Source organism: Notothenia rossii (assembly GCF_949606895.1).
Source record: "Notothenia rossii genome assembly, chromosome: 4".
Lineage (NCBI taxonomy): Eukaryota > Metazoa > Chordata > Actinopteri > Perciformes > Nototheniidae > Notothenia > Notothenia rossii.
This window is the reverse complement of record NC_136902.1, coordinates 85,908,150-85,934,024: the sequence shown is the minus strand read 5'-3', so window position 1 is coordinate 85,934,024 and position 25,875 is coordinate 85,908,150. Positions and strand designations below refer to the sequence as shown.

Here is a 25,875-nt window from a genome sequence, read left to right as displayed (position 1 = left end):
TATTATAATGTTGGTTTTTCTCTCCTCCGTTAGGTGCAAAGAGTCTGTTAGCAGAGGATCATCTGGCCCAGCAGGACCTGGCTCTGCTGGCCGTCCTGGACTTCCTGTGTGAGTGCGGCTCCATGCAGCCCGTCCACGCTCTGCTCTTCAAACCGCAGGAGGTGCGGCGCCGGCTGCTGCTGCTGGCCGAGCAGGTGGACTTCAACAAGGCTCTGCACCTCAACATGGTGGGTCGCAGCAGCTGCTGTGGAGAGAGTCTTCAGAGGCAGTGACGGTTCATCTAATGAGCGTTTGTGTCTGCTTGTCTTCCAGTACCTGCTCCTGCTGAAGAAGCTTCCTGCGGAGGACTCGCTCTCTCCGGAGGATTTTGATACATTGCTTCGTCCTCTGGCGTAGGGAAATCTTTCTGTTATACAGTTTTATTCTAAAAAGCATCCGTAAAATCAAATATCTTGTGTTTTGAATGTGTTTGTCGTGCCGTGTGCGCAGGGACCTGTGTTCTCTGCACCGTCAGGACCAGGAGATCTGTGCCGCTGTCCTGCTGGGTCTGTTACCCTCCATCATGAGCCTCGGGAAAACCCAACACATCCCAGAGGAGATGAGACACGTTCAGGGGTCTCTGCTGCAAGTGGTGTCTGGATTCTGGTCAGCAGCATCAGTTTATGAACATAAGCATGCAGATTATTTTGAATATGTAAAATGGTTGTCACAGGAAATCATAGTCTTTAAGTGATTAGGCTTCTTTATATTTTTAAAGGGATGGCTGCAGTTTAAGAAAGAGAGATCATGAATCACACATTGAATTCTTATCCACTGTCTGTGTCTCGTTAGTGTTTCGGTTTTTGAAGCTAACACAATTGCCATGCTGTGTTTCAGTTTCCTGAGCCAAACGGGGAAATGTGTTGCAGCTGTACGAGCCGCTTTAGTGAGATGCCTGGTTGCCTTGCTGGAGGTGAGCTCTCACAGAGGAAGTTATTGTATCTGGGCGACCATGAAATACTGATTTTCTATCTTGATTATATGTTTGACTTGGATTATGAGGCTCGGTTATATGATTGACGCAAGTGTCACCATTTTAAAGCTGCTTTCAATGTTTTATGTGCACAAACTAATGGACAAGATATCGGCACACTTAGAGTCATGCAGGCTTCAACCCTTTTTTACTCCAGTTTGGAGTCGTTGAAGCTTCTAGCACCTTAAAAGATGAGCAGACTTTTTGCATTTTGTTGATCCCAAAGTCAGAACTACTCAAAGTTGCCCATGCTGTTAAAATGTAATTCATGAAATGACTGATGCATGATCAGGTTTAACTGCTATCCCAAAATCAAAAGCACTTTCATTTACCTGTCTGTCTAGATGGTTTTCTTGTTGATTTAGCATCGCCTCTTGTGATCCTGACAGGCCGACCCGTGTTGTGAGTGGGCGGTGTTGAGCATCAGAGAGGAGGATCACCCCGTGTCCGTCCTCCTCCCCTCTCACCTCGCCGACGCACACCACCAGGTCCGCATGCTGGTGGCCATGTCCGTGGAGAGGTGAGACAGTGTTCCTCAAACGTATTTTAAAAATGTCTGCTAAATGTTTCTTCAGCCCCTGACCCGTGCAAATTATCTTTTGTTAAAATATTCGTGTCAAACCAATTTTTTTATTTCATTTTACTACATCTTTTGAAATGTTGCACTGTCATTTTAGTCTCTCTTTGACTTATTTGTCTGTGTTGGACCAGGTTGTTTCTTGAGATGAGACCAGGACGTTTGGATAAGAGGAAGATGCTGCCGCTGAAACACCAGCAGGCGGCTTTCGAGAACGTCTACCTGAAGGCTCAGGAAGGAATGAGGCTCCCAGTGAGTTCATAATGTGCTCTCATAAATCAGTAATAGTTTATTGTGTGTGTGTGTGTGTGTGTGTGTGTGTGTGTGTGTGTGTGTGTGTGTGTGTGTGTGTGTGTGTGTGTGTGTGTGTGTGTGTGTGTGTGTGTCTTTCCTGATGCTTGCTGTGTGTGTGTAAGTGTGTGACTTTCCTGATGCTTGCTGTGTGTGTGTGTGTGTGTATGACTTTCCTGATGCTTGCTGTGTGTGTGTGTGCCGCACAGAGGAGCAGCTCTGCAGAGGAGCAGCAGGACGAGGTGTTCAACAGGAAGGCGGCGCTGCTGAAGAGTCTGTCTGTGGTGATGTGCTGCAGCCCCGTCTGTGAGAAGCAGTCTCTGTTCGCCCTCTTCCAGTCCTACAAGGAGAACAACATCGAGGAGCAGCTCATCAAGAAGGTACAAATACAGGGAACTGTGCATTGGGGAAATGTATTAACAAAAAATAGCTGATTGAGGTTTTAAGGTGAGAACTTATGGGGAAATGACAACATCTTTTACAAAATAATAATAATTTTCAGTGCTTCTCAAAGTGTGGTCCGCGGACCAGTGATGGTCTGTGAGCGCCCCCTAGTGGTCCGTGAGTATATTGGTAACATTTCACATTTTAAATAAATAAATACATTTAAGTTTTCCGCACTCTCGTGGGAATATCTCCGCAATGGAGCGAGCTTAAGTTTCATTTTCACAATTGCATGATATAGCTCAGCGCAACACCTTCATCACACATGTTGCCACTTGTACCATTTTCAGGCGATTTGTAATCTGTTCTAGAAAAACGATGTGTTTTTGGATATTTGTGGAGTTAGGTGGTCCGTGAGTGTTTTTTTGTTGGTTAAGTGGTCCTTGGTATGAAAAAGTTTGAGAAACACTGGTCTAGTTGGACAAGGCAGTGTAGGCCTCTGGTATACCAGGACTGTAATTAATTAATTAATGTTTCTACAGTGAGTTGAATCTTATTCATGCGATAATCCGTTTTCCAGCATCAATTATAATATTAATACACTACTTAATATATTGTGTCTATATTATACTAATTTACTTTCTTACTTACTTATTAAATAGTTGTGCCAAATATTGTAACATCCATATTGTGAATGGGGCTTTGCATCCCTTTGTCTGACTTTTGAGTAAGCATATGTATTAGTTTAAGTTTGCTTTCATGCAAAACATTGCCTTATAAAAACGATAGGTGATTTAAGTCCCATGTTCCTGTGTTTGGTTTCCTCCCAGATGTTGTGCAGTGTTTCCAGAGCGCTGGGCTACAGGAGCGTGAAAATGTTTGTCAGCTCTCACCTGTACTACCTGGTGGCTGAGTGGCTCGCGCAGAGAGAGTCTGACGATCGCTACACCCTGGGATCCTTCCCCTTCACCCTCCTGGATCACAACGCACTCCAAGAGTTCTACAAGTGAGTGACTACACTTCTGTATTTCCGCATTTTATACACAAGAACTTGCTCACGGCACAAGTCCCTGTCGTAAACACTTAATAACCTTTGAAAATCCTTGTGTCTCCTTAAAGGTCCTCCTACCAAGTGTTGATCCCCCACCTGGTCTTCCTGGATGACTTTGAGCAGGTGAAGTCAATTGGCAGGTACCTGGAGAAGGACTGGAAAGAGCTACTGGCGGACTGTTTCCCTAAGATCATGGTCAACATCCTGCCGTACTTCGCCTTGTCGGGCCAGGATGCTCAGGTGGCTCAGAAGAGAGAGAAAGCTCACAAAGTGTACGACCTGCTCAAAGACGCCAGCTGTCTGGGTAAACAGGTAAACACAGCCGTTTAAAAGAAGGCCCTGTTAGGGGTTTCGCTTTCCTGTAGAGCAACGGTTCCCAACCTGTCGGCCGTGGCCCCCTAGTGGGCCGCGAAGGCATTGCAAGTGCCGCCAAATAATTTGCAAAACATTATGATTTCTGTGGAAACATTTCATTATTATTTTTTATTTGAACCTCCTTTCCTTTCTCTTTCTTGATCCTCCCTAGCAACGGTCATTACAGTCCTTGACAGCATTCTGTACTACTGGATTTACAACGTGTCACATGTTCTGAATTGACCAATCAGAACTTTATTTAGGCTCCGTATGGTTTATGGTTGAATGTGGGCCGTGAACATTTTTTAGATTCTTATGTGGGGGCCCTGAGTTGAGAAAGGTTGGGACCCGCTGCTGTAGAGTGTTATATAGGTTCATGTAAATGGTCTGTAAAGGCGGAAATCCAAAAGTTCAGCAACAAATTGACTCACGCTACATATTTTTCTTTTCTCCATGTTTGTTCCTGTGTCTGCAGCAAATAGACAGTCTGATCCATAGTAACCTAGCGGACATAGTGGTGGAGCTGCTGATGACTCTGTATGAAGGAAGTGAAGAGGAGAAAGGAGACCTGAAGTGCTTCATAGGGTAATGGAAGTTCAAATATTTAATGTATTTCTTCATTCGTTTATTCCTCATTTACCCCAGTGTTGATAAAGTTAATAAGTGTCTCTTTCTATAAATCGTAATTAACATCTGTTTAATGCCTCTCAGTGAACTGGACCCCGTACCAAACCCACCGTACTTCAGCTCTTATGTGATTAAAGCGACACTGGACTACCTCAGCAAGTGTCACAGCGCAAACCACAAGTCTTTGGTCGCCGTCCTGTCAAAAACACCGGTAAGACTTTTCAAAATGTGTAACTACACGTCTTTTAGGACCTGTGTCCAGCAGGTGGCTCTTTCTGTCAGTGGTGGAAAGACCCTGCTCCGAGCGTTTCATCGCAAAATACACTTCACCTCCTTTCTTTTCATTTATTTATTTCATACTATCTTTTATAAGATATTACACTTTAATTTCTTACGTTTAGGTATTATTTTTTAATGTTATTCGTTTGATTTTATTCAATATTTTATTGCACATTCCTCCTTATGTTTATATAATATTCTATTTTATTCAACTTCTATTTAATTTCATTCTAAAATTAAATGAACTGTGACAAAATCCGATTCCCCGCTGAAACAATAAAAGTAAAAGCTCCAAAACACAGACGCTAGCACCCAGAAAAAGGAGCTATAGAGAGGCGAAGTCCCTTCCTTTCTGGGAGAGCTCCATGGGACCTTATTTCAGAAAGAGTATGTATTGAAATCAATGGGGAGAGAAAGATTATCTTTGGATCCCGTTTGAATTGTGCCACGAATTACACATATGATTTTTGTCAATTTAAAAGATACATTTTCAAGTAATAAAAATGTGTCGTAAAACTGAAGTAACACTTTTTTTTGTGTGAAACGCTCAATGAACTACATCTCCCATCTCGCACCACACACCAAGACGGCCGTCACGTTGGCACATTTCTCTTCTTTCTTTCAAAATGAGGCGAAAAGTATTAAAAGAGGTGAAAATCACTCCAAGTCTGGGCATGTTGAGAGCTGTACACACACACAAGGGGAGTTAGTCGGTTCCGTAAGAGCCAGCATGCGGGACCGGGACTCTGGGATTTGTAGTCTTTCTAGTTGCGTATTTTTCATAGTCTTATATTTCAACAGTTTTTTTACATGGAAATGATTTTGTAAGATTGACAAACATCATGTGTGTAATTCGTGGCACAATTCAAACGGGAAAGATACGTTTTCTCTCCCCATTGACTTCAATAAATAATTTTTCCGAAATAAGGTCCCATGGGTCGGAAGTAGATGGGCGGGACTTCGCCTCTCTATGTTGACACAGGCCTTACATTGACCCAACAACTGTATTTTTTCTCTACTGTATATAATATTGTTGTAATTGCTGTCCCCTCTCTGTGCTGCAGATCTCCATCCAGAGGATTCTGCTGGCGGTGTGTGAGCGAGCAGCGGAGACGACCAACAGCTACGAGCGCCACCGCATCCTCCTCATGTATCACCTGTTCGTCAGCCTGCTGCTCCGAGAGGTGAAGGACGGCCTCGGAGGAGCCTGGGCCTTCGTCCTCAGAGACATCATCTACACACTCATCCACTACATCAACAGCAGGTGGGCACACACACACACACACACACACACACACAGTACACACACACACACACACACACACACACACGCACACGCACACGCACACGCACACGCACACAGGTAACAGACGCAGGAGGTGAGAATAGGCATCAGAAATCCTTTCTTCATCCCACAGAGGGGGGAAGCAAAAAAAAAAATACAGCGTAGATAAAGACCATTTTTTATTGTGTCTTTTAATGAACAATTTAGGTTAAAGGTGACCTATCATGCAAAATGCACTTTTGTACGTCTTTTATACATGAATATGTGTCCCCGGTGTTCCAGGGAACTCACCAAGTGTCAGAAAACACAACCCTCTCTATTTTCCTCCATACCCAAATCTCTAAAAAAGGGGCTGCAACGGATCTGATACAGACTGATCCAGATTTGAACACTTCTATGATGTCACAGAAGTGGCGCTACGGCTACTGGGCCAACTCCACCAATCAGGAGGAGACAGCCACGGACATTGCCGTTGGAAAGCGCTTGAGACGCTGTAGTACATATGCCAGGCCTGTAGATGGTGTTGTTCTCACAGAATCAGCCCATGCAAAGACAGTGTTCAATTGAGCGAAATGAGGAATGGCTAAAATGCATGATTTGTTTGGTATTTTGAAAAATAAAAAGTATAAATATGCTTTATATAGGTATGGTCCTACACTATATTATTCAAATATAGCATGATAGGTCCACTTTAATTTGTTATGGTTTAATAAAAAAATGTATGATTTATATAACTTATTTGATCTTTTTTATTGCGCATTCTTTCTTGTAATCATTTATTTAATATTTGATTTAGTTATTATATTATTTATTTAATTTTAAAATGGCGCAACTTTCAAGAAAACCCAATTTCCCCCCACGATAAATAAAGTATTTCTGATTGCACATAAATGTTTTTACACATCAATGCATTTTATAGTGTTTACTGTTGTATTGTTGTTTACACCCACACTGCTCACTGTGATGTTCCTCTCGTCCTCAGAGCGCTTCAGTGTGACGAGATTTCTACCCGCAGCCTCTCTCTGTGCTGCGACCTCTTGACCTCTGTGTGTCGCGCCGCGCTGCAGTTCTGTGATGACGCTCTGGACTGCCACCTGCAGGTCATCGTCGGGACGCTCACAGCTCAGGTGACCAGCCGGCCCGCCCTCACGCAGCAGGTAAGATACAGCAAAGTCTACTCAAAAGCTTCTGCTAACATATGAACCTGATAATGAGCACAATATGGAACTCATTGTGAATATTTTGACTTGGTTGATATGGCAACTGCGATATTATCCAAGATATTATACGGAATTATCCCTTTGAAATGAATGAATTGCAAGTATACGTGCAGACGAATGCAACATCGTTATGCGTAAGAAGGCTTGCATTACCTTAAAATGCCACTTGCTGGTTTGTTATGGAGTTCACAAAACAACCAATTGAGAAGCTCAAAATATTTCTTTTGAAACCACAAGAAAACAAAACATTTTTGACTTTTGCATCCCGACAGAAGGTTGGATTATTTGATAGAGGTTTCCAGGACCTATAGAATCTGGTAGACATGTATTATTGTTTTGCACTTACCCCTGCTTAAGAGTCAAAAACAATCCCTCAGCATTTACGTGCCACTCACTGTCGCTCGTCTCTCCTCCAGGTGCTCAGCCTGTTGCAGTTCCTGGTGATAGACAATCAGCAGAAGTTGAAAGGAGCCATCAGCCAGTTGGAGCCTTTCCCGGACCTCCCTGAGTTCAGAGAGCTGCGGTCTGTGCAGCACAAGCTCAAATACAACACTGGGACCTTCACACTGAGAGAGGTAATGCCCTAAAAATGTCAAAAGTGCCTGTATGGATTCGATGCACACTTGAGTTTTGCCTAAGCCCCGCCTCTGATCCCACGCTCTAGGCTCAGTCTAATGAATGGAGAGAGAAAATAACTCTGGATTTGGCTTTTAGCGCATTTTACAACTTTTATGCCCTCTGTGTTTGCAGTTGACCGTCTGGATCGATTTTGACCTTTTAAATTATTAGAATCGTGCATCAAATATTTATTTAATTGTGTTTTCTTTTTTTACTTTTTGTAACAGCTATATTTAGGTGCCTCCCTTGACCGCACGTCACTGGTAGAAATGTCAATGAGTTATCAATGATAAAGCAAAATCCTAAATCTCATTGCTGACCTATATCCTCAGGAGATAGCCCACTTCCTCTCTGTGACGTCATGTGACTCCTTACCTCTGACCCGACTGGAGGGTCTGAAGGAGCTGACCCGGCAGCTGCACGACAACAAGGACCAGATCAGAGAGCTGCTCAAAGAGTGCCAAGGTAGCAAGCCAGATGAAGGAAAATGCATAAATAGTTGTGGCATGTTAGGTGTCCTGTGAGATTGTTCTAAATGTCTCAACTCCCCTGTAGCCGAGCCCTCTGACAGTATGCTGGTGAAGCTGGTCCTCAGTCTGCTGCAGCTATGTAAGCTCGCTGTTAACCACCCCGGAGGAGCTGACATTCTGGGTATGAAATAAATATCAGTGTATCCCGTTAATCCTGGGGTTTCTCTCGGGTTTTTCCTTCTGCTTTGGGAGGGTCTAAATATATAGGGTGTTGAATTTTCCAGTATACAGTCCAGTAGTATTTACTTTTGGGGAGTGTTGTAATAAAGGAATGCATGACAAAGTGCTAAGAGAAATCAGGTTGGTTGGTTCTTGGTGTTTACTGATGTCCGGTGGTCTCCAGTCAGTGTAACACATGTCTCTCGCTTTCTTTGCCTTTCACTGGTATTCATGGTAAACATCTGCGCTCGTCAAACTTTGTAACGTGATTAATCTGCGTGAACCTCGTCTCTGCAGAGGCGGCGGGCAGCTGTCTGGGAGAGCTGGGTCCGGTAGATTTCTCCACCATCGCCCTGCTGCACGGCAGAGACCCCCTCTATGAGAAAGCTGTTTCTCTCTTCATCTCCACTGAGTCCCAGTGTCTTTACATCATCCTCAACTGCATGAACGATGCACTCACACAACAGCGGTATGCCAATTTCTAGATCTCAGAAATCCAAAATCTGACTACGTATTGGTTTATTTTTACTTTAGGAGATTAAGAACACTTTCCTGTGTTGTGTGTGTGTGTGCCAGTATTGAGGTGAGGAAAGCAGCTGGTCAGTGTTTGAAGAACATCCTCGCAACTCAGTCCGGAGTCGACTTCTGGGCGCAACACAAAGACAACAGAGACCCCATGCTTACCTACCTCAACCCCTTCAGAAAGGCCAAGAAGACGGTGGGTTTACCAGGTTTTTGTGTCATATCTATCATATGTATAAAAATAACAAATATGTAAATCAAACCTTACATGTTTTAGACCCATTTTCTAAATAAAAAACTGTTTTACAAACACAAAGCATTGAAATACAAATATGTGTTAGTGTGTTTTTCTGTATGCCCATGTAACATCTGTGTGTCTGTGGTCCCTCCTCAGGGTGCAGCTGTGAGTGAGGAGGAGAGTTTGGGGGCGAGGCAGAAGCTGGAGAGTCAGGACTTCTGGATCCCCCGGGCGGGCGGACACAAGGCCTGGCTGAAGGCTCTGTGCACCGCCCTGCTGGACAGCGGGGGGGTCAGGAGTGAAGCTCTGCTGCTGACCCGACCGCTATGTCTGGTGAGCACTCAGGCGTTTAAAGAGGCCCTATTCTGCTTTTTGGGGCTTTCCTGTTTCCTCTATTGTGTTATCTAGATTTGTGTATGTGTGAAAAAAGGTCTGCAACGGCTAAAATCCCTGCGTTTACTTCCTGCCTGTGTCTCCAGGTGAGGGTGGACTGCTGTCAGAGGCTGCTGCCGCTCATCATCCACTCCGTCCTGATGGACGATGTGAACGGCTCCTGGAGGCAGCTGCTCTCCTCTCACATTCAGGACTTCTTCAGCTTTTGTTCCAGAAGCGCTCAGGCCTCCAGCCGCACCGCAACACCTCTCAACTCTGACTCTGGTAAGACTGAGAGTATAGGGGGACCACATATCCACACAGCCCATTTTTCTGATCGCAGCATATTTTTTTAATTGATTCCAATGAGGACAGAGCGTAAGCTGTCACATGCAGTGTTACGTTCCAACTAGGGGAAAAGGGAAAGCAACATACACCAGTTGGAATTGGTAATTATTACAAGAAGTTTATTGAATAAGAATATTAAAAAAATGGAAGGCAAGCAGCCTGGAGCAAACAAAGGGCGCAGGTTTAACTAAGCAACCATCAAAGGGAGGACTCATTAATAGCCTAATTCAGTACAAAGAAATACATACTAGCAAATAAATAGCAGCAAAACAACCCTCACTATCAAAGTGGCACAAACTAACAAAAAGGAGGATGTAGGAAAACACAGCTATGGGGGGGAGGACTAGAGGACAACAGTCAGCGTAATACACGGGTTGAAGCTAATCTAGACACCAATAATAACAACCACACTAATAAGGACCACACGAGTTAAGCACTGTTAACAGATTTGTCTACAAGTGAAGAGTAAGTAGCGAGCCTCCCGACTGATAGTTGTCCACAGGCTTCGTAGTCGTCTCCGGAAGGTGTGCGCTGGGATTGGAGCGTGTCGGGCCCGGCATGCTCACAATCACAATCTTCGGGGCTGGCCAGGAGATGAGTTGCCAAGGGCACCAGGGCAACCGCGCAGCTCATTTACATAGAACGCAGTCAAAGCAGAGTTAACTAGGACCGGGGAGGCGGCGGCCGTAACTTGCAGCAATCCAGTTTAGTTTTTTTTAGGCGTTTTTTTTTATGAAAGATGGGAGGAGACTCTTCCCAGCGCCTTTTTGCCAGAAAAAGAAAGTGGACCCGGGCCCTGAAGAATAATAAAAATAATAATAATTTCTCGCTCTTTATTTACTCACATTCTATGTTTTATTATGATTTTCAGAGTCCGACGCTGCCAGTCAGGGCTTGTACGATAAGACCTCTCTGCGTACCATGCTGGCTGTCATCGACTATCTGAGACACCAACAGAGATCACTGGAGGCTGATAGGTTTGCACATTTTTGTTTCATTATTAATAAATGTTTACTGACTGCTCTTGATCCTAGCTCGTGCTGTGTGTGGACTGTGTGTGTAATAAAGGCTGTTGCCCTCTTCCAGTAAGTCCTGCAGCACGGTGTGTGACTCCAACTTCTGGCTGGAGCTGAACTACCTGGAGGTGGCCAAAGCGGCTCAGTCCTGTTCGGCTCACTTCACCGCTCTGCTGTACTCCGAGATCTACGTGGACAAGATCAAAGCTAACATGGAGGAGGGTCGGAGGTATGCAAGAAGGGATCATTTATTAACGTGGGATTTTAAAGCATATTTTATTATGTGTGCCATTAAGACTTTGCACATCTTAAAGAATTGTATTATTTATCTAGTTAATTGTCATAATTAAAATGGGTAAATGCATTAAACTTTTCATGAACAATAAGTAGTTTAATTATTTTTTAACTGGTTAATTCACAAGAGTGACATTTAATTTTCCATACACATTAAATGTCTAAATATACATTGTACTTTTCCTCCATAATTCTGCAGAACCAAGGCCAGAGCTTCCCGTAGGATCAATTTAGAGGAGAACAGCCAGAGCTTCACCATCTCCAGCCTGACGGAGAAGAGCATGGAGGACACGAACATTAGCCTGCAGGTCACAAATCAAAGCTGTTGCTAATTCAAATGTTTGATCAAGTTAAAAAGATTAATTTCCTTATGTAAGTCCAGTGTAATGACCACAGAGTTCACAACTTGTTAGCTAAACACGCAATATTCTTATGTACAGGGGTATAAAGGTTTATCGTTGGACACTTGTAACCATGTTTTTAATTTAGGAACCACATACGAATGGCAGTAACATATTTATTAGGTAATTCTCGTCTGTTTCTGCAGGAGCTGCTGATCGAGGTGTATCGCAGCATCGGGGAGCCTGACAGTCTGTACGGCTGTGGGGGGGAGACGCTGACCAGTCCCCTGACCAGGTGATCAGTGATAACCAACTGTTCATTTACAAAATCATATTTTTTACTCTTTACGTTTTTCATTCAACCAATTATTTATTATAATTTAGTTTGTAACTATCATTCTTTCTTATCTCCTATCACTTGTTTTTATTTCATGCTGTTCCCCTGCTATTTATTTTTAAACATATTTTTATTTATTTATTTATTCAAAGTCCATATTATTCTTTCTTATCAGTATCTCTGAAGCAACTTAAACTGCACTAATATATTAAAATGTGTAAAAGGTGTTATACTACCAGGTGATCAGTAATAACAAACTATACATAAAAAACACATTCATATAATATTTCTGTATTTAAGTTGTAATTATTTTTTCTATTTTATAGTTTTTTTATTTATCACCTATTTTATTGAATTTACGTTGTTGAATATTATTGTTATGTTATCAACCAATTATTTTATTGTAACTATAATTGTATCTTAGCTTCTATCCCTAGATCTAATTTCATGCTGTTTCGTTTCTATTTATTTTTTCTTCCAATATTTGTATTTATTTATTTGTTCAGGGTCCATATTATTCTTTCTTATTTTCTTATCAGTATCTGTGAAGCAACTCAAAGGGGACCTATCATGCAAAATGCACTTTTGTACGTCTTTTCTACATGAATATGTGTCCCCGGTGTACCAGGGAACTCACCAAGTGTCAGAAAACACAACCCTCTCTATTTTCCTCCATACCCAAATCTCTAAAAACGGGGCTGCAACGGATCTGATACAGACTGATACAGATTTGAAATATCTCTGATGTCAGAAACAAGGAGCTCCGCCTATGGGCAACTTTCCACCTATCAGGGGAATGAGAGACCGCTCGAAAGCGCTGGAGACGCTGTAGTACATATGCCAGGCCTGTAAGTGGCGCTGCAGAATCAGCCCTTGTAAAAACAGGGCTGGAAAAGAGCGAAATGAGGCATGGCTAAAATGTATGATCTGTTTGGTATTTTGAAAAAAAAACTTCACAGACATGTTTTATATAGGTATGGCCCTACAATATATGTTTCAAATATAGCATGATTGGTCCACTTTAAACTTCACTAATATCTTAAAATGTGTGAAAGGTGCTTTACAACTAAGGTGTGATTGCTTAATGTTTAGGATTCGAACCTATGAGCACGAGGCGATGTGGGGTAAGGCCCTGAATTCATACGACCTTCACTCCACCCTGCCAGAGGTCACTCGACAAGTGGGAATTGTGGAGGTAAAATGATGAAGAACACATTAGATTAGGTCCGATGTTGATGCAGGGTGATGCAGCGTCTTCTGTTGTGATGTCTGCACCCACAGGGCCTGCAGCACTTTGGTCTGAGCAGCATCCTCGCCACCTACATGAGGGGGCTGGAGAGCGAGGGGCTGGAGTGGGGCGCCGAGCTGCGAGAGCTCCGCTTCCAGGCCGCCTGGAGGAACACTCAGTGGGACTGTGAGCTGACGGAGAGGTGAGGAGGAGGAACACATCAACACAACTCAGAGAATCAGAGTTACCTAATACTCAATTTTTAACATATTTTTTAAATCTAATTTCAGGAGCGAGAAATCCAAACTGGGCTACCATGAATCTGTGTTCTGTTCCCTGCAAGCACTGAGGGACAAAGAGTTCTCCCTTTTTCATGAAACTATGGAACAGGCTAGGTAGGGTAGCTACTGTGACATTTCAATCCTTATAAAAGAGGACGTATTGTGCAATTTTCAGGTTCATATGATTATTTTGTGCCTCTCCTGTGACGTGTTTCCATGCTTTAATTCCACAGGGGTGCGGAGGTGGAGGAGCTGTGCAGAGGCAGTCTGGAGGCGGTGTCCTCTCTGTACCCGGCCCTCAGGAACCTGCAGAGCATCAGGGAGCTGGAGAGTGTGAAGCAGCTCTTCAGCAGGTATTTTAGCGGTCAATGGGTTTCACAATTTCTGATCTTTCCATTATCATGGCCCACAATAACTCATGATTAAAGTATTGTCTTTACAACATTTGAAATTGTTCAAATGCTATCATCAGGTCTGGGAGATATGGAGTGTATCAAACTAGACCAACTTCTAGTTAATATGTTTGTTCGTTTGTTTTGTCCCCTTCCCATCAGGCCCTTCTCAGACGTGTCCCTGCGGGCGGTGTGCAGCCGCTGGCGGCAGAGCTCCCTGCTGCTCGCTGACAGCGACTTCTCTCTGGTGGAGCCCATCCTGGCCGTGCGCTCTGTGGCCCAGCAGACCCTGATAGGCAGGGTGGGAGACCCCGACAGCTCCCAGTACCTCAGCTCTGTGCTCACTGAACACCTGATGGAGCTCTGCAGGCTGGCCCGCACGGCCGGGAACACACAGGTTGTGTGTGTGTGTGTGTGTGTGTGTGTGTGTGTGTGTGTGTGTGTGTGTGTGTGTGTGTGTGTGTGTGTGTGTGTGTGTGTGTGTGTGTGTGTGTGTGTGTGTGTGTGTGTGTGTGTGTGTGTGTGTGTGTGTGTGTGTGTGTGTGTGTGTGTGTGTGTGTGTGTGTGTGTGTGTGTGTGTGTCAGTATAGTTATTGTCAATATAAATTATTGAAAAATTACAAAATAGTAACAGTGTTGTGATTGCTGTACAGCTGGCAGAGCGGGCGGTCCTGCAGATGAAGCAGCTCGGTGTTGGTGGGGGTTCCTGGGAGTCGTCACCTGTGTTGTCATGGCAACTGGAGGAAGCCCAGGTGTTCTGGGCGAAGGGAGAGCAGGGCCTCGCCCTCGGGCTGCTGAGACAGATGATCCACAACCTGGAGGAGAAGGTCAGAGGAGATGGAAATATAGCCTCTTTGGTTTCTAAAGTCATAATGTAATCCACTATTTTTCACATTGTAATATTTTGTTTTTTTATTCTACAATATATACAAATTCTTAATATATTTGAAACAGATTTAATACTCATTTTCCAAACTATCAAGACACCAGTAATCTTGCACATTCCACTCTTGCCAACTCACCGACATAATTGCACTTTCAGAATGTGTGACAATCTCAGAGGCTTTGAACGTGTAATTTAACAACAAGAATATAAATCTGTAAGACTAAAATACAATAAAGTAAGTTATTACTGAAATAACAATAACAGAACAACATTTTACAACCTAATTCAAATAAAGTACTTTCTTCTTCAAATCATCTTAATCAATCGCTTTGTGTGCACTACTAATATTATTCATTTTAATAAAATAAAAAGGTTATGTTACTTTCACTGTTCTTAAAGTTTTGCTATATGTATCTTTTAATTCAAATCTAAATCTTTCCCTGTAATTGGTATACAATATCAATATTTTTTAAGTATTCAAATAAAAAATGTCTACTCTAACACTACGTTGCAACAAAATGAGGGCCGTCTTAAACGTAATGCATTACATTATTTTAAATAACTAAAACTAATAGAAAGTCTGTATGTTTTGTTTTTTGTTGTTCAGGTGGACTTGAACCCTGCAGTTGCCCCGGTCTACACCGAGAGTCTCCGGCTCTGTGGGAACTGGCTGGCTGAGACCTGCCTGGAAAACCCTGGAGTTATCCTGGAGAAATACCTGGAGAGGGTAAGAGGAAGAGAAGAGACAAGACGTATTGTGCAGCTAACTGTTTTCATACAATAGTGGGGTCTATAGTTCCTGAAGAACTCGTAAAAGGGGTTTTAGAGATTACAAATGTTTTGTCAATCGATGCAAATAAAAAAACCAGTTACAGTTCAGGACTATCTGCTGTTTTGCACACACCTTTATGTCATGGTTATGTGATTTGAGAAGCTGGGAAAACGGGTCTCAAAATATGTAATATGCTGTGGTCCTGGATCATAAGTCCTGGATTCATCTTCTTATTATAAACACATGCATTTCCAAACATTTGGTCTACCTACGTTGGAAATGTATTATCTTTTCGATTTACACACGGCATCTATTGCACGTCTGTCCGTCCTGGGAGAGGGATCCCTCCTCTGTTGCTCTCCCTGAGGTTTCTCCCATTTTCCCCTTTTAAGCTGGGTCTAAGGACAGAGGGTGTCGTATTGTCATACTGATATTCTGTACAAACTGTGAAGTCCACTGAGACAAATGTAACATTTGTGATATTGGGCAATATAAATAAATATTGATTGATTGATGTAATATGTGTAGATTGAATAGTCTTCCTGAAGAACACACATTCATACACACATACCTCGCACAGAAAGGCAGTGTCAGAGAAATCAAAGTGTTAATGGGACACTGTGACGTCTTGTTGTCTCTCCTGTGCCAGGCGGTGGAGGTGATCGAGGAGCAGTCCGGCGTTCAGGACTCGCGGCTGCTGAGTCAGCGCACAGAGGCCTTCCTGTCTCTGGCTCGCTTCTCCGACGCTCAGTACCAGAGCATCGACAAATACATGACCTCGTCTGAGTTCGAGAACAAGCAGGCGCTGCTGGAGAAGGCCAAGGAGGAAGTGGACCTGATCAAGGAGAAGAAAATGATGTCCAACAGGTCTGTGCTCTCATGATTGGAGGGGTGTGGTGCAGTGGGTTGTGCGTTGGTGTTGGGATCAGGGGGTCACAGGTTCAAACCCCACTGCTGTCAGCATGTCGTTGTGTCCCTGAGACACTTCACCCCAAATTGCTCCTGTGGGGATTGTCCACAGTATTGAGTATGTAAGTCGCTTTGGATAATAGCGTCTAACAAGTTTCATGTAATGATTCATGTTATTTTTTTCTAAATGGGGTTATTGAAAGGGAAAACACAGAGTGGAGTTCGATGTGTTTGCTCAAAAGTAAAATAACAAATGGTTACTTGTGCACCAAAGAACCAAGGCCTTTACAATATTCAAAACAAATAAGCAAAACTCAAATGAAATTACAAAAAGCGTAGGTATTCTTTCTTCTTGATAAGGCTTATATAACTTAATAACTTAAAGGGTAGTTTAACGGTTAAAAACTGTTCCTCAACAGCGTCTTTCCAGCAGGTTGCCCATCACTGTCCCTTGAGAAGAGGCGCCGTGGGAATTGTATTCTTTTATAGTCTGTTGACTACAGACGTCACAATTAGGTGGCCTTTCTTATAAGATCAAAATACTGGCTCTAACAACACCCAAAAGGAACTTTACATGGCCCTAATAGATGGTTTTGCTTCCATATTTCTGCTTGATCTGACTTCCTAGGTACACGATAAAGGTGGAGAGGGAGATGGAGCTGGATCAGAAGGCTCTGTCCAACCTTCAGGCGGACAAACAGCGCTTCCTGTGTAAGGCGGTGGAAAACTACATCCGGTGTCTGGAGCAGGGACGGGAGCACGACACCTGGGTGTTTCGCCTGGCTTCACTGTGGCTGGAGAACGCCGACGTTAAGGCCGTAAACAACATGATGAAGGTTAGTGAGAGGGTGGGGCTGAGGGTGAATCATCCATTCCTCTCAGGAAGGATCTCAGCTGTGGGAAATTACCCAGAGAGTCTAAGTGTCAGCCATGATAAGAGCTGTTGGACTTGAAGGTACTTCCTTCATTATCTCCTTTAGCTTAGGATACACTGAAACATCGTTAAGATAAAAGGAAAGGAGATTATGCTGTCCCAGAATACCTTGCAGCCGCTACATTTTAAATGGCCGTTCACGGAAACAACCAATCGTTAGAAGTGCAGATTTTAGTTAACCCCCTGATGTTTCTCACTGAGGTTAAGTAGAAGTGGATAGGAAAAGACAGAGGATCTGCTTTATTTGACAATTTGACAGTTACATAGTATTGCATTGCATTTTAGGCAAGGCAAGTTTATTTATATAGCACCTTTCAACACAGGTTGATTCAAAGTGCTTTACAAAAATAAAAGACATTAAGAAAATGGCATTTAAAAACAGTCATTAAAAAGCAAAGATAATAAAGTAAACATTAAAAGAAAAAATATATAAATAAAAGTTTACATTGCATTTTATTTAAAGGGGACCTATCATGCAAAATGCACTTTTTGATGTCTTTTATACATAAATATGTGTCCCCGGTGTGTCGGGGAACTCACGCAGCGTCAGAAAATACCGTACCCAAATCTCTAAAAACGGGGCTACAACGGAGCTGATCCAGATTTGCGTCCGATATGACGTAATGTCTGAAATGTAGGCTGGCTTTACATTACATTGCATTTAGCTGACTCTTTTATCCAAAGCGACTTACAATAAGTACATACTTTACACCCACGGCCCTATCAGAAACGTTGCTATCAGAAACAATGCCCGACTGTTTTGGACGTAATATGGTCGGTGTTTACATTAGCATCACTAACACTCAGAGCTAACCTGTTCTGGAGAGCATGTGTGTGAAGAAGCAGGAAATAAAAAGGAACTCACCTTGTGGTATAACCGGCAAGAGAGAAAGCCTTTGAGCTCCATACTGTTTCAGAAATAATCCTTGATAATCCATGATATGGCGTTTCATCACGGCAGTATTTAGTTTAGACAGTAGCTGCCGGTAGCGTCTCCTGCATGAGGTCATTAAGCTTTATACCCAAATCAGCACTCTTGAAACAGGAAGTGAAATAGAGGGATATGAGGCATGGCTAGAATGGGTGATCTGTTTGGTATTTTGAGCAAAACACTTCATAGACATGTTTTTTATATATTTGTATATATCTGAGACCTGTGCTATTGCCTAAAAATAGCATGATAGGTGACCTTTAAAGATGAAAGTCTTTAGACTGGCTCAATGGTTTGAATTTCACTTATTTTGCGTTTAGAAAGGGGTGAAGCAGATCCCTTCCTACAAGTTCCTGCCTCTCATGTACCAGCTGGCTGCTCGCATGGGAACCAAGATGGCCCCCGGCTCCAGTGAGGACACGGGCTTCCACGATGTCCTCAGCGAGGTAATGCCACACTTACTTAAAACACAATTACATAATTGCATTCTAGCTAGAGCCATCCATCTACAAATATATTTTCTTTGACCAGTGAAAACACAATACTTTTTAACTTGATGCAGACACTGGATAATTTAAGAAAATGCTGCTTCACATGTTTTCTCCTCACAGCTGATCTGCAGAGCCTCTCAGGAGCATCCTCACCACACGCTCTTCATCATCCTCGCCCTGGTGAACGCCAACAAAGACGAGAACTTCTGCAAGTCGCGTGTGACTAAGAGCCCTTCACAGCAGCCCTCACAGTTTGACCTGGTGAGACTTTCATTAGATAGTTCTCCTTTTGTGTGACTTAAAACTGACGCATATTCATGATGTGGTAAAACAAAGGAAAATACGTGAGTCAGGTAATTAAAGACACAATTTAAAGTTCTCTCCTGGATAAAATCATGATATTAATAATGTGCTGCAGCACCTCTTTTCACCCTCTGTCTGAAACCAGAGCCCAGTCTGATTGGTTAGCTGGCCGGCTCTGTTGTGATTGGTCAACCGCTTAGAGAGGTCCCGCCCCTTAGACTTTCACGTACAATTCAGTTCTGGAAGTAAACAAAGGACTCCAATGGAGGCTTTTTTAGGTGGGGGGGGTTTGAGTATGTGGGAGAGAAACTCACACATACTCAGGGATTTTAGAATGTACAGCCCATTTACATGCACTGAAACCTATAGAACACACTTCAGGAAAGGGACAACAACAAAAAGCAAAACAGGGCCCGCTAAACATTCGGTTTTTACAAGCGATGTTTTTCTGGCGCAGGAGCGTTCAGATGTGGCCCGGAAGATCATCAGTGCGATAAAGAAAAAGAAAGGAAAGATGATCCGGGGCATTGAGCGTCTGTGTGACGCCTACATCACTCTGGCATATATGGACGTCAGCAGGCACAAGACTGAGACAAGTGAGTAGGCTACTCTGTACATTTTATTTTATTCCATTTCTCTTTGATGATTATGAGATGGGGGGGAGGGGGGTGAAGACGCATCTTGTTTATTACCCTGAAATGCGAATCCTGCTTTGTGTCCTTGTGTTATTTAAGAGCCTATTCCCATCCCTGCTGATCAGCCCATCATGCAAATCAAAGACCTGGAGGAGGTTGCAATTCCCACCATGGAGATCAAGGTAAGACTTTCATAATCCCTAACTTTTTGAAATGTAATTTTCAAAAAACGCTTACTTTTTTTTTTTTATGGATGCTAGGGATTTCTAATAAAGAGGCCCTATTCAGTCCATGTTTAAAAAGTTTAAAGTTACGCTACCTCACTAACCTTACACGATCAGTCGGTGGGTTTCGGTCGCTTGTACCCTCCAAAGATGGCCGACTTATATTATATTAAGTCACATTCCCTATACGTACATAGCCCTGTAATATCTTAGAACAAGTGTGTTTCGAGATAAAAACATGTCTGTTCTCAAACAGGTGGATCCGTCCGGTTGCTATGACAACCTGGTGACGGTCCGGTCCTTCCTGCCTCAGTATCGCCTCGTCGGAGGAGTCAACCTGCCGAAGATCATCGACTGTGTCGGCTCGGATGGGACGAGCCGGAGACAGCTGGTGAAGGTGAGAGAGACTCTGAAGTGTGTGTGTGTGTGTGTGTGTGTGTGTGTGTGTGTGTGTGTGTGTGTGTGTGTGTGTGTGTGTGTGTGTGTGTGTGTGTGTGTGTGTGTGTGTGTGTGTGTGTGTGTGTGTGTGTGTGTGTGTGTGTGTGTGTGTGTGTGTGTGTGTGTGTGTGTGTGTGTGTGTGTGTGTGTGTGTGTGTGTGTGTGTGTGTGTGTGTGTGTGTGTGTGTGTGTTCAGCTAAACAAATCCCCTTTCTTTGAAGCTAAAGCTGCTTTTGTGTGCGATTTAAATTCCTGATAGCAGACCTGCTCTCTTTTAACTATTTCCATTTCACTTCGGCAATGATTAAACTTGTTTTTGTGCCAGGACAAGGTTTGTTAGATTACTTTGACCTTTGTAATGAGGACATTCTTCGTGTGTGTGTGTGTGTGTGTGTGTGTGTGTGTGTGTGTGTGTGTGTGTGTGTGTGTGTGTGTGTGTGTGTGTGTGTGTGTGTGTGTGTGTGTGTGTGTGTGTGTGTGTGTGTGTGTGTGTGTGTGTGTGTGTGTGTGTGTGTGTGTGTGTGTGTGTGTGTGTGTGTGTGTGTGTGTGTGTGTGTGTGTGTGTGTGTGTGTGTGTGTGTGTGTGTGTGTGTGTGTGTGTGTGTGGGTGGAAACACTTCTCAGCTACTTAAAGGCTAATCATTAAAGACACTGTGGAGGGTCATGATGAATTAGCAGTTTTCTGGTGTTTAACTTTTAGGCCAATAATCTATCGATGTTTAAATGGATAACAAGTTATAATGTAAGAAAATGAACAGAAAATTAAAAAATAAGACATTTTTGTTTTGCTTAAATGAAGATAAAATAAAAAGTATTTGACGGGAGAAGACTATTTTTGTATTTACTATGAAAGATTATAAACATTATGGAAAAATAATTAAAAAAATAATTTGAATTATTTGAGGTCTTTTAGGTTTATTTAACAGAAAAGGAACATGTTTCTATAAAAATGAAAATGCTTATACAAACCTGTTTATATATTTTTTACTGGATAAAATGAAGGCTCTAAATATGCTTTTGTGGGTCACTATATTTTCTCGGCTGACCTTTGCCCTCTGGTGCAGGGTCAGGACGACCTGCGGCAGGACGCAGTGATGCAGCAGGTGTTCAGCATGTGCTCCATGCTGCTGCAGCGAAACACAGACACTCGCAAGAGGAAGCTCAACATCCGACGATACAAGGTCACACACACCATTTAACCGTTTCTTTGGGGGAGATCAAACAAAACCACGTGTGGGAATAAAGAAATGCATGACAAACTGGATTGTTTACTTTATTATTATTCTGAATTGTTATCATGAAGTCCAACAGTCTTCCTGCACTGCTGCTATCATACTGCAGCCCTATCTGTTCCTGCAGTGGAGACCCTATCCACTATCTCACTCCTGTGACACCTCAACAAACTGGAGCATGACTCGGCTAAATGTCTTTCCTCATTTTTCACCTCAAGAACCAGTGCATTGTGGGAGTTATGGTGGAGGTAGTGGTGGTTCTTACTGATGGTCTCCAGTCAGTGTAACATGTCTCTTGTGCCGATTTCTTGTCTGTGTTCATCTGCATCAACTTATATTGTGTCCTTTCTCCCAGGTGGTGCCGTTCTCGCAGCGCAGCGGGGTTTTGGAGTGGTGTTCTGGCACCGTGCCGATCGGGCAGTTTCTGATCGATGCCAGTAAAGGAGCCCACAAGCGCTTCAGACCGCAGGACGCCACCAACCTGGCCTGCCGCAGGAAGATGAATGTACTGCTGCAGCATATACTGTCTATTCAGCACAGTCATTCACAATTACTGAGGGGCTTGTTGGTTTCTCTCTTCTTCAGGCTTTGCATTTGAATTGATTTGCTCATACATTCTTATGAAAGTAACTTCCAACCTAGAGCCTTATTGTAAAAAAAATAAAAAATAATTAGTGGTGGAATTTAAAAAGCAGGACATTTATTTGCAACAGAGTATTTTTAAGATTCAGTATAACATATGATGTTTGAGACCGGATAGGACACAGTCATGATGATGTTAATATTTGTCGCTGCTGTCTCTACAGGAGGCTCAGAAGCTGGCGTTTGACGAGAAGCTGCAGGCGTTCAGCGAGGTGTGCCGCAGCTTCAGGCCGGTCTTCAGGTATTTCTGCATGGAGCGATTCTTGGACCCCGCGGTGTGGACGGAGAAACGTCTGGCGTACACTCGCAGCGTGGCCACCTCTTCCATAGGTAGACGTTATCACAAACGTTACATATTATCGCAGCTATTTTTCATTTAAATGTAACAAATTACAGGGATCACAATAGATCGCAAAAATAATGGGATATAAATAGTTGATTTCAAATATTCGCTTTTTTTGCTATACAAAAAAAGTTAAGCTGAGTAGCTTAATTTTTTTTTTACTCTATTTTTAAAGTAAAACAATGAATTTTTTCCAACTTTATGTTTTGTCCTCAGTCGGCTACATCGTGGGCCTGGGGGACCGACACATCCAGAACATCCTGGTCGATGAGCAGACGGCTGAACTGGTGCACATCGATTTAGGTAACATTGTTTAGTTTAGTTTATTTTAACAAAATAAGCTTATTCTTGACTTCAAAGGTCTGGCTGTGTTAAAGGGGTGCTGTTATGTCTTTTCCAACACACTCCCCCCCCCCCCCCCCACTCTTTTGTCTACTTCCTGAACATCGTGACATTACTTTGTAAGACCTGCGCTTCTATTGGCTAGAACTCCAACACATTGTACGTGATAGGCTAAGGGGCGGGACATCTCTAAGCGGTTGACAAATCACAAAAGAGCCGGCCAGCTAACCAATCAGAGCAGACTGGGCTCTGGTTTCAGACAGAGGGTGAACAGAGGTGCTGCAGCACAGGCAGTATGAGACAAATAAAGAGCTTTTTGAACTTTAAAGCATGGAGACATGTCCCAGTAGAGACACTACATACTAACATGAACCTGAAAATGAGCAGAATATGTCCTCAACACATCCCTGTCTCTGTTTCCTTTTTGTTTTGTTTTTGGTGTTCAGGTGTGGCATTCGAGCAGGGGAAGATCCTCCCCACCCCCGAGACCGTCCCCTTCAGACTGTCCAGAGACATCGTGGACGGGATGGGCATCACCGGAGTGGAGGGGGTCTTCAGGAGGTGAGGGGGACGACAGTTTGTAGATATTTAAAAACCAAGACCACTGGGAAATCATTCCTTTTCATACATGTGTCTTTCCATTGTAGTCGTCCTTCTAAGCTGCACATTGTGGCCCAGTAGTCACAGAGTCAACGACAAACTAGATTACACATTTTCTAAAAAGTACTCACTTGACATTACTTGTATTTTTCTCAGATGTTGTGAGAAGACTATGGAGGTGATGAGGAACTCTCAAGAAGCTCTGGTGACTATTGTCGAGGTAAGATCACACACACACACACAGACAGACAGACAGACAGACAGACAGACAGACAGACAGACAGACAGACAGACAGACAGACAGACAGACAGACAGACAGACAGACAGACAGACAGACAGACAGACTCTCTCTCTCTCAAACACAGGCACACACACACTCTCTCTCTCTCTCACACACACACTCTCTCTCTCTCTCTCTCACACACGCACACACTCTCTCTCTCTCTCTCGCACACGCACACACTCTCTCTCTCTCTCTCACACACACACTCTCTCTCTCTCTCTCTCACACACACACACACACACACACACTCTCTCTCTCTCACACACACACACACACACACACACACACACACACACACACACACACAAACCTCTTGTTGTAAAAGGCTGCAGGAGCTTGTTTACCACAGTTTTCTTTGACAGTACCTAATCAACCCGTCACCATAGAAACCCCTTTCAGCAAACAATCAAGATGACAGGATGCCCTCTTCCTGATCTCTTGCACCTCTCTGATGTTTAGCGTTGCCTCTGTGTCTATGTGCTGTGCAGGTGCTGCTGTACGACCCTCTGTTCGACTGGACCATGAACCCTCTGAAGGCGTTCTACCTGCAGCACGACGAGCAGCAGGAGCTCAACGCCACGCTTGGCTCCACCATGGGGGGGGAGGACATGGACAACTCCCGGAAGTCCCGGTGAATAGAACAATATAGAAATAATAGGAATAATAAATACTAAAAGACCAAAGCTAATCCAATGGAAAAGAAAAGTGTTTTTAGCTGTGATTTAAAAATGTCTGATTTCAGAGCTGATGGGAGCAGATTTTGAATTCCAAATGGAGATCCCTTACAGTGATGTTTTATTTGGTTTCTCTCTCTCTCCCTCCTGCAGCGACAGTCAGAGCTACAACAAAGTGGCGGAGCGGGTGCTGCTGAGGCTGCAGGAGAAGCTGAAGGGGGTGGAGGAGGGCACGGTGCTCAGTGTGAGGGGGCAGGTCAACCTGCTCATCCAACAGGCCATGGACCCCAAAAACCTTAGCAGACTCTTCTCCGGCTGGCAGGCCTGGGTGTAGCCGGAGAGGAACGATGGGGGAACGGACATTTTGTATTTCTGCTCTGATGATGAGTTTCTTTCTCTGCTTGTGCCAAAGAAACTCTTTTTAAGAAGTCAAACTATTTAGAAATGTCTAGATTGCAGCTGGTGTTACTCTGCATCTTTTTGTTAAAGGCATAATCTCAGCACTGGGCAGAAACCCCCCAAACCTACGGAGAGGATTCGAGCCACGTGTGAATTTTTTTTTCAAATCTGACCAAATGTTTTTTTTTTTTTTTTTTGTGAAAGTCAGGAGAAATGAATTGACATTTTTTTTTGACCTTTCATTCTAATATTAAAAACTGAATTCTGACATTTTGACCTGGAACTCTGAAAAAAAAGTCAGAGAAATCAAAATCTGACTTTTTTTTCAGATTTATGGAATTTTCATTAAAAAACTGAAATTTATATTTTTCTCACAATTCTGAATATTTTCTCAGAACTGAAGGAAAAAAAATGCAACTTTGGTCTCAACTCAAAAACAAATGCACATGTGGCCCTAATCCTCTTTTATCCACACATTGTTATAGAATAAAACATTTCTGCTTAGCTTTGCACTTTAAATCAAAATAAACCATAAATGCTGCAATAATCCGATAATCTGACCAAATCTAGAGGGAATTCACAAAGACTAAGAAGTTTACCGTATGTTAAAGGTGAATTAGTTTTTACCCCATGGGGTGTGATTGTTTTCATACTGTTGACTGTAGTATTACGTTTTGCCAGTGCCTAACAAATCACTTTACTTTGACTAAATGCCTTGTGAATGTATGATATGCTTTATCCAGCTGGGATTTAGTTCAGCTCCTTTTTACTATTCATTTAGTGAAATCCATAAATATATATACATGTGTAAGAAATCTCAAATGTTTAAAAGCAACTTTATAATACTTTTTATTACGTCCATGTTGTGCAAAAAAAGCTTGCAACCCTTTAACATGACCTCTGTGTCGTTAAATAAATGATTAAACAGAATTCAATGTATTTTCTTGGTTTAAATTGGATCTGAAAAGTGATTTGAACCGACTGGTAATGTGTTCCTCTGCAGTGCAGTACCTTTCCACTGCGTGCTGATCAGATAACACCTGTTGAGACGAGGGGCGCTGCTCATTGTGTCCGGTGTGT

The 25,875-nt window shown here is 43.0% G+C and overlaps 1 protein-coding gene across 1 annotated transcript in view; it reads left to right on the top strand.

Annotated features, from left to right (window-relative positions):
- The window catches only part of atm (ATM serine/threonine kinase), a 35,255-nt gene extending 9,530 nt beyond the window's left edge, over positions 1–25,725 (top strand). The window contains exons 18-63 of the mRNA XM_079679258.1: positions 34–227; positions 313–392; positions 490–645; positions 877–952; positions 1,402–1,532; positions 1,724–1,841; positions 2,090–2,260; positions 3,095–3,270; positions 3,384–3,627; positions 4,145–4,254; positions 4,381–4,507; positions 5,640–5,839; positions 6,843–7,017; positions 7,497–7,655; positions 8,031–8,163; positions 8,254–8,349; positions 8,685–8,856; positions 8,964–9,105; positions 9,304–9,480; positions 9,627–9,804; positions 10,739–10,844; positions 10,954–11,112; positions 11,377–11,485; positions 11,725–11,813; positions 12,948–13,050; positions 13,137–13,285; positions 13,374–13,478; positions 13,598–13,717; positions 13,919–14,153; positions 14,410–14,583; positions 15,250–15,369; positions 16,064–16,281; positions 16,952–17,159; positions 18,509–18,634; positions 18,800–18,940; positions 19,440–19,578; positions 19,717–19,799; positions 20,098–20,238; positions 21,344–21,460; positions 21,867–22,016; positions 22,318–22,483; positions 22,713–22,799; positions 23,285–23,399; positions 23,595–23,658; positions 24,211–24,353; positions 24,550–25,725. Of these exons, the coding sequence (XP_079535384.1) occupies positions 34–227; positions 313–392; positions 490–645; positions 877–952; positions 1,402–1,532; positions 1,724–1,841; positions 2,090–2,260; positions 3,095–3,270; positions 3,384–3,627; positions 4,145–4,254; positions 4,381–4,507; positions 5,640–5,839; positions 6,843–7,017; positions 7,497–7,655; positions 8,031–8,163; positions 8,254–8,349; positions 8,685–8,856; positions 8,964–9,105; positions 9,304–9,480; positions 9,627–9,804; positions 10,739–10,844; positions 10,954–11,112; positions 11,377–11,485; positions 11,725–11,813; positions 12,948–13,050; positions 13,137–13,285; positions 13,374–13,478; positions 13,598–13,717; positions 13,919–14,153; positions 14,410–14,583; positions 15,250–15,369; positions 16,064–16,281; positions 16,952–17,159; positions 18,509–18,634; positions 18,800–18,940; positions 19,440–19,578; positions 19,717–19,799; positions 20,098–20,238; positions 21,344–21,460; positions 21,867–22,016; positions 22,318–22,483; positions 22,713–22,799; positions 23,285–23,399; positions 23,595–23,658; positions 24,211–24,353; positions 24,550–24,730 (6,563 nt within the window). The 3' untranslated portion in view covers positions 24,731–25,725. The remainder of the gene's footprint in view (positions 1–33; positions 228–312; positions 393–489; positions 646–876; positions 953–1,401; positions 1,533–1,723; positions 1,842–2,089; positions 2,261–3,094; positions 3,271–3,383; positions 3,628–4,144; positions 4,255–4,380; positions 4,508–5,639; positions 5,840–6,842; positions 7,018–7,496; positions 7,656–8,030; positions 8,164–8,253; positions 8,350–8,684; positions 8,857–8,963; positions 9,106–9,303; positions 9,481–9,626; positions 9,805–10,738; positions 10,845–10,953; positions 11,113–11,376; positions 11,486–11,724; positions 11,814–12,947; positions 13,051–13,136; positions 13,286–13,373; positions 13,479–13,597; positions 13,718–13,918; positions 14,154–14,409; positions 14,584–15,249; positions 15,370–16,063; positions 16,282–16,951; positions 17,160–18,508; positions 18,635–18,799; positions 18,941–19,439; positions 19,579–19,716; positions 19,800–20,097; positions 20,239–21,343; positions 21,461–21,866; positions 22,017–22,317; positions 22,484–22,712; positions 22,800–23,284; positions 23,400–23,594; positions 23,659–24,210; positions 24,354–24,549) is intronic.
- Positions 25,726–25,875: the final 150 nt, after the last annotated feature.